Here is an 8,189-nt window from a genome sequence, read left to right as displayed (position 1 = left end):
AAAAAAAAAAAAGTTAGAAAAGTCTTGGGCTTAACATCAGAAGAGACCACCATTAAAATGCTACATCCTACCACTTTCTAGCTAAGTATCCTTAAGTAAGTGGCTAAACTTCCAAGGCCTCCTGTTCTGGGGAGAATGGAGCACATGTTCCTCTTCATTGGGGTTGCTATAGGGCCAATGAGACAGTAATACATGTGGAGATGTTTTGTTAACTGTAGGTCACTATAAAAATGGTGAGTATTGGGACCTCCCTGGTGGCGCAATAAGTTAAAGCGCAGCACTGCAAGCCAGCCTCAGCAGCTTCAATGAGAGTTTGATCCCAAGTCTCTGAGGCCACATGGCACAGCAGACCTCTTCTGTCTTGCCCGCTGTTCCCTTCAGCAATATACTTTGTCAGTTTGCCTGTTCTGCTCCCCACTCTGTCTCTGGTGAATCCTCTCACCATGCCTGTCCCTCTGGCTTGCATCCCAGTTCTGTTTGCATAAATAAATAAAATCTTTTTTAAAAAATGGTGAGCATTGTTAAGATCTTCCTGCAGGTAATCAGTTTTTATATGATTAGGGAGATAAAGCCCACTGAACTGAGCATTAGAACTGGATTCTAATCTCAGCTTCATTGTAAACACTGGGCAAGGCCTTCATTTGTTAAGATTTGTCACATGGGATGACATGGAGCATACATGAGATGATGTGAATATGAATGGGTGGAGGTTCTTAATACCAAGTTAGTTACTAGTTTTTATTGTCTCTAACTTAATGGGTTAAAAGACTCAGTTAAGTTTAGGTATATATCATGCATAAAATAAAATTATGTTCTCATAACTTTGTGCTTTTCTGTGCCCCATATGTAAATCATAGGTAGAAATAGTATAGTGATGGGATTAATATGTTTTCATATATGTAAAGCATTTCGAAAACTGCCTGGCACATAGTAGGTGCTCTCACCTGGCGTTTCACAGATATTTATTATACTCACATTAAAGTATCTGGGAAAATAATGACCAGAGCAGTTCCTCACAGAGAAGTCCACATAGTAATTGGTTCTTTCTCCACCTCTCTGGAACAGATTGGATCAAAGCAGTTTTAGGAACATCAGAAAAGTAAACAAGCACTATTTGATGAATTCTTCTTTCTAGCATTCTCCTAAATATGTTGCTCACACACACAAATATCTAATTGTTCCATATAAGTGGGTTCATAATCTTTATTGTTCTGTGATCTGTTTTCCCCTCAACACTATGGCTTGACATCTCTCCAGTGCATCCAAGTACAAAAAATTCTTTTTTTGTGATTTTGTTACATTCATTCCATTGCTTGTGTGCACCATACTCTATTCAACTATGCATTTTCAAAATGTGTGGCAAACACCTGCTAGCTCTGAAAGACCATTCTAGGTGAGAGGCAGGTGCGTCCTGGAACTAAGACACAAGAGGACCGCATACGTCAGCCACACCACTTGATGTGGGGTGGTAGTTTCTGAGTCTCAGTTTTCCGTATAGCAGGGAGTTTTGGACCCAATGATTTTTAATGACTCATCTAAACCTCATATGCACTTCAGCCTCCCCCACCCCCTTCCTGTTTGGGCTTTTCTTTTCTTCATCCACATGTGCGCTCTCCCCACTCCAAGCCATTGGAACATGCAAGAGAGCAGATCTTCGGTATTTACTGACTCTCTAAGAGCCTCAACAGGGCTTGAGTTTAAGGGGCAGCTGGCCAGTGCGGGAGGTGGAGCAGGTCCTTGCTGCTGTTTGTGCCTGGGGGGCTGGAGCCTGGGCCGTGGGCTCTAGCTGGGCATTTTGGAGACTCACTGCTCGTGCCACTCTCTCCACTTGGTCCACTCTGAAATGTGCAAAGTCAGCATTCTCTTGTTTGTACTTCTCAAGGGCTTTGTCAGCTTGTTCTCTGTAGAGGTCAGTATCCTCAAAGAAATCCAAAAGAACAGTGCTGTCTTTGGTATTGGTCAATGCTGAAGAGACTAGAGAATGAAGACAACAGCTGTGTGTTGGTGAATTAATAGCAACAATGGCAGTTTTGGGATTACTGTATAAGCACGCGGCAAGGTCAACCATAGCTTGTGTTTCACAGATGGGCAAATTGAGGGTTGCAGAAGCTAAGTAATGTGTTAAAGATCCAATCAGCCAAGTCTCCAATGGAGCTAAAATTGAACCCAGATCCTTCTGATGTCAAGTCTCTGTCAAGACTCTTATTCATGATTATCCTCCTCCCTACCTCCACCACTCATAAATTATTCATGTTTTAGCAAGGAAAGGAAGGTATCATTAACTAAAGTTTTGCCCAAAGAAGAAACAGCTCAACTTTTCTTATAGGTGTCCTCCTGAAGCAGTAGCCTGGTCATTGGATTTTATATATTGAATCATTTTGAAATTATATATATATATATATATACACATATATATATAAGATTATATATATATATAATTATATATATTTAATAATATAATATTTTGTGCATTTTTCCATCTCAGTTGTAATCTCCTTGGGCTTCCCATCACCAAATCACCCATGTGTCATCACCAAAGTCCAGTGCATTTCCCTCCCCCCAGTGTTTTTGATCCCATTCGCCACTCCACCCCCATAAATTGTCTCCGGTATATAACTGTTCATTATTATTACTATTATTTTCTCGCCTGGTCTGTTATCCTCCTGCTATGAGTGAAACCATTCAGTATTTTTCCTTTTTTTCTGCCCTATGAAATTTTATATTTTTAAAGAAATTCTGTGTTAATTCTCTTTGAAAAAGTTAGTTAAAAGAGCATGGAATTTTGAGTCAACACTGGCAAGATAGTCATTACTTCATCACATTTGCTTTGTTCCTGAGGTTAGTCATTGAACCTCTTTGGGCTTCATTTTATTTCTAAAATAGAAAGCATCGTCATCTTTACTTCATACTCCTTTTGTGAGATGAAGTGGAATGATGTGTAAATAACTTCTTTTACATGTTTAGATGTTAAAATCAATTCCTACGGAGTACTGAGTACTCTGAAAAGTATAGCTCATAGACCATTCTATTTAATGCTAACAAGGACTTGGAGGTCCTTACTATTATTCTACCCTAACATTACCCTCATTTTATAATGAAGGAAAGATTAAAACAGTTAAGTAACTTACTCTCAAGACCACAATCTTGCAAGTCATAAGGATGGGATTCAAACTCAAGCAAATTTGGCCTCAGAGCTTTTGTCCCCTACAATACTGTTCCACTGCCTCTCCTAATTTCTATTTTTATACCTTCAGTTTCTTTAAAGGAAGTTGCATTAGTAACTAGGGAAAACTTCCTCCCTCCCTCCCCCACTTCTCAAGAAAATGAACAATAATCAAGTTGGTAGGGCAGGAACTGTTCTAGTATGTATACATTGTAGCACTATACATGACTCAATTCTATATTAACATACAATTAATTACAATTTAACTGAGGTTACCATACCAGAACTTGTGGTGCAATTAAAGTCCTTCACTCTAAGATCCTGATAATCACTTGACTGTGTTTTAGCTATTACCTTACATTGTCCGATCACCTGTAAGAAAGAGGGGTTTTTGTCAATGTATATCGTTTTCCTCAGGGGACAACAAAAGTGATGTCACATATTACTACTATCCACTTAAAAAATATCTGTGCTTTGTCTCACCCAAAAATCCTCTCAAAATCCTCATGAGAACCAGGGAGAAACTGTTTAAGTGAATCATGACTATACCCCAAATATTTTTGTGTGTAAATGTTTTCTTTCCTGGAATTGAAATGTTAGATATATGCATATTCATCTTTATGTTCCCTTATGGCATGAAGCTTGGGATCTAAGTACCTGGATATAATGTCCATAACAAAACCCTTACAGTAACTGCAACGAATCTCTTTGGCTATTCCTGCTATTGGACTGCTGTTCATGGGACATAATAGCAATCATAAGTTCTTAGGCCCACAGACTATCAGTGCTGGGAAGAGCCTGAGAGCTCACATACTCCAGCCCTCTCACCACCCCCTCCCTCCCTTGTGCAAAGGGGGAAAATGTCTAGAGACAGGAGGTGATTTACCCAAGGTCTCATGCTAGATATGACACCCCTCAGTCACAAATCCCATTAATAGATCTTGCATTGGGTTCTTGGGCATGCATCTCAAGAGAGTATTGCTCAAGCTCAACACAGTTTCATGAATCGAGAGGCAGAAGATGCTTTTACTGTTTTACTCTCAGCCCAGGCAGGTGGCTATCCTGAGTGAGAAGAATAGACAGAAGTTGAGAATGAAGAGAGGAAGGAAACAGAATCTTGACTTACTATTTCAGATGGACGTCTAGACACAACTGGCTTACAGTCAGTCCAGGGTTTCCTGGATAGGACTGAACAGTCGGACTCTTTCACATCTAAAACTAAATAATAGACAGTTGTAGATTCCTGGAGAAAGCCAAGAAAACAACAGATGAGTAACATGAAGGACCCTAGAGGTTTGTTCAACTATTTTTGACTTCTTAAGGAGTTCTGCTCTTCCCTAAATCATTGCAGGTGACCCTTTTGCTATGTGAATTATTTATTTGAATAAATAGCTTAACAAAAAAACATCAAAGGTTTACTTCCAAATGTCCTTTTTAACTGCTCAAGGTGTTGCTTCTGCCTATGAGCTCAACAGGTGCAATCACTGTCCAGCTGAATGGGCTTGGATGGAGGTGTTGAAGGTGCCAGCAAAGCAGTAAGAGATGATGGCCATGTCACTGCCTCCAATCTGAACATACAGTCATACCCTTTTACCCAGCTCCACTCCTGGACTTGGATTTCTTATTTTGATTTCAATCTACCCCCCAAAGTGAAACCTTTCTCTTACAAACCAGTTCCCTCTCTTAAATTCCCTTGATTTGGTCAGTGGCACTATCAGTTACTTATTGCTTTAATCTCTGGTTTGAAAAATGTAACATCAACTTTGATTTCTTCCTTTTCTATGAATTTCCTACCCAGTCACCAGACCTTACTGGTCTTTCTTGGAAATACTTCATATCTTTATTATTCTCACCCTAATTCCTTCTGCCTAGTTCTGGTCTTCATTACTTCATTCCTGAATGTGTAATGTGGGTGGGGGTGGGGGGAAGAAAGGACAACATCCTTAGTATACAAATCTAAACATACATGCCTAGCTGTATACACACATATATGCATGTATATAACATATGACTAGTGATCTTTACTCTTTAAAAATCTTGCTTTGAACTGAAATCCCTACCCTGGTGATGCCCAAATAAATGTCAAGCACTGATACCATCACAAATTAACCAAGGAGGCCAGGATGCACCATGGTCAAGATAACCAGGAGGCTGGTAACAACTTCTGGGTGGTGAACGTGACAAATACCAAGAACACTGACTATAATGAGCTGTTCTGATAAACTGACTCAACTGGATGGGCTGTTCTGATGAAACAATTCCATTATGACTGTTTGCTCAACTCACTGTAAAAAAGCTAGCTAGAAATGAGATGTTAGAATGCTTTCTTCAGGGTGATGTGCCCACCATTCTCAGATTGCTGGCCAGCTACCAAAATAAATACATATCCTATAGATTCAACTCATCTCTGCTTATTGGCTTTCAGTAGTGATAGGCACCAGCTTCCTAGGTCATTTCCCTGCCACCTTCCTCAATCTCTCCAAGTACATGAAGTTACCCACCCACCCACCCACTTACCTAGCCCACCCACCTACCCTCAGGGAAAGCAGGGTGCATACTCATCCTGTGTCCTACCTCTAAGGCAGAGACTGGAGTGGGACTAATTGACATTAAATTGCTTATTGAATCCTAAATTGCTGGACGCTTATTCGCTGCAACTATAGCACCTCTATCTTGAATACTTTAACAAGTATACATTTCTTTGCTTACGCACGGTGGTGCTCCATGATCTGGTTTCCCATTTTCAGTAGTTTCACCAAAGGGTAGGTTTTTGGAAGTATGGGGTGTGGTGGGAGATTTACCTCTATAATTTCTATCAAGACCTCAAGTCATCTCCAAATAAGCATCTAATCTGAGTGAGGAAATAGACTTGCTTTACTTCAAGATAAACCAATAGTTTCTCTTCCAACCTGATGGTGCTCCAAAGCCCAGAACTTCTGGAAACCTCCTACTTATTTTCAATTATTACCTTATTTCCTTCTTCCTGAAACTAACATAGGTGGTGTGCCTGGAATTCTCCTGGAATGCCTTGTGTCAACCCATCTTCCTATTCACATTCTACTCACTCTCTAGGTCCTAAGTGAAGCTGTCCATCAAATATTAATAGAACTGTTTTTATTAAACTATTCTAACATTGCTATCACTCACTTGGTCACTTGAATATATCCTGTCTGACAGCAAGTATGTATACATGTGAGGCAAGACCCACAGTTTATTCTAATTTCTATCTCTTTGAAAGATTCACATACTTATGTAAATATTTATGTGTAGACAATTTTATTTATTTTTGCATAGACGTATAGGCCAGAGCTGCCAGGGTGAGAGAATTCACTACAGACAGAATGGGGAGTAGAACAGGCAGATCTAATGAAATACACTGCTGATGGGAGCAGCTCCCTGGCCGGGGATTGAACTTAGGCCGTGGAGGACTGGACAGTGGTAGACTGAGACTTAATCCCTAGGCTACCAGGAAGGCCCTCTAATTTTTCTCTTATACTACATAGCATTGGATTGGATTTCACCTAAGTGCTTATAAGTACTTACAGATGGAATCAGAGGTAAGTGCACACAAAAAGAAACATTAGCTAGAAGGAAAACAAAAGCAGTTGAGAGCAAGAGGAAACTAAACAGAGAACCCTGACTAAAATTATTGCATTGTGCAAAGCCATAGAGAGAGGCACTAGAGTCACATCTGTCCCTGGGGCATGGCCTCCCCAAGTCAACTCTGCCATTAGTGATTCCTCACCGCTTTGTCCAAGTGTGCATCAGCGACCCGCAGCAACTGGAAAAGGTAGCCATCCTGTCGTCCTTTATTGACCAGGTCTAGAACTTTCCCAGCCAAGGGCTCAGTAGCATCGCAGTTTGTGGGACTCACAGCGCAGGAACACTGCAGTGTGAGGCAAAGGAGCAAAATCAGTGCTACAACAAACTCCTTCATTTTGTTATAGTGTGAAAACCATCCTGTGCTATCGTGTACCCTGTAGAGAATTTTATCAGACTTCCTAAAGCACACGCACATTCACAATTGATGGAACAAATTCTTTATACATTTTTTTATTGTGTAACCAGGGATGTTCACCTTGAACCCTGGTTAAAATGTCTGTCAACATGTGTAAATGATTAATGGATCCTGGGGTAAGAAAGTTGAGTCATGCCATCGGTGAGTGGGTGAAACTGTATCTGAGCGAATCTAAATGTTTCTGGTAGGTAGCAGATCTAAAGCATGGTTTGACCATAAACATTGCCTGAATCTGTTGTAGGGGTTGGGGTTAGAAGCAAAACAATTTTCCTCTATCTGCCTATTTGTCTTAGTCAGAAATATCTACCGTCAAGCTCCTCTTTGGAGAAGAGCATTAAAAGTTCTTACTAGGCCCTCCCTGGTGGCGCAGCGGGTTAAAGCACAGCACTGAGAAGCTGAAACCACTTCCGCATGAGTTCGATCCCTGCCTGCCCCGGAGGTGACCACATGGCGCGGCAGACCTCTCCTGACCCGCCCGCTGCTCCCCTCAGCAGTGTACTTCGTCCATCTGCCTGTTCTGCTCCCCACTCTGTCTCTGGTGAAGCCTCTCACCGCCCCTGAGCCTCTGGCCTGTACCCCAGTTCTGTATGTACAAATAAATAAATCTTTAAAAAAAAAAAAGTTCTTACTAGAACATAGCTGCATTATCTAAGGGAGATAGAGAGTAAAACAGTTGACACCATGAAAGGTACAGGCAGAATAGAATTATTCAGAGGCTGTTACTTTGGAGTCAGATGTGAATTTCAATGCTGTCTGTTATCTCTTGCCCTGTGGTGCCTGGTAACTATAAACCCTCTCTGATTCCTAGTTCCCTCATTTAAAAAATGGTGATTAATACCTCTTAGCAGGACTGCAGGAAAATAAATTAAGACAAACCAATCCAATTCTTGGCTGAATTCAGATACAGCTGCTGAATAAATGATGCAATTTATTGTTGTTGTTAGAGTGTCTGAGGAGTTGGGGGGCGCCCTCATGTCATTCCTGTTCCCCATGAAACACAAACCATGC

The 8,189-nt window shown here is 40.8% G+C and overlaps 1 protein-coding gene across 1 annotated transcript in view; it reads right to left on the bottom strand.

Annotated features, from left to right (window-relative positions):
- HRG (histidine-rich glycoprotein) overlaps positions 1-7,100 on the bottom strand; it is an 11,263-nt gene extending 4,163 nt beyond the window's left edge. The window contains exons 1-5 of the mRNA XM_012730337.1: positions 6,909-7,100; positions 4,290-4,406; positions 3,445-3,535; positions 1,808-1,974; positions 976-1,056 (exon numbers count right to left, since the gene is read on the bottom strand). Coding sequence (XP_012585791.1) covers positions 976-1,056; positions 1,808-1,974; positions 3,445-3,535; positions 4,290-4,406; positions 6,909-7,100 — 648 coding nt within the window. The remainder of the gene's footprint in view (positions 1-975; positions 1,057-1,807; positions 1,975-3,444; positions 3,536-4,289; positions 4,407-6,908) is intronic.
- Between the last annotated feature and the right edge of the window lie 1,089 nt (positions 7,101-8,189).

This window comes from Condylura cristata, unplaced genomic scaffold (assembly GCF_000260355.1).
Source record: "Condylura cristata isolate star-nosed mole 26May11 unplaced genomic scaffold, ConCri1.0 scaffold00003, whole genome shotgun sequence".
Classification (NCBI taxonomy): domain Eukaryota; kingdom Metazoa; phylum Chordata; class Mammalia; order Eulipotyphla; family Talpidae; genus Condylura; species Condylura cristata.
Note: the sequence above shows the minus strand (reverse complement) of the source record. Positions and strands in the feature narration are given on the sequence as shown.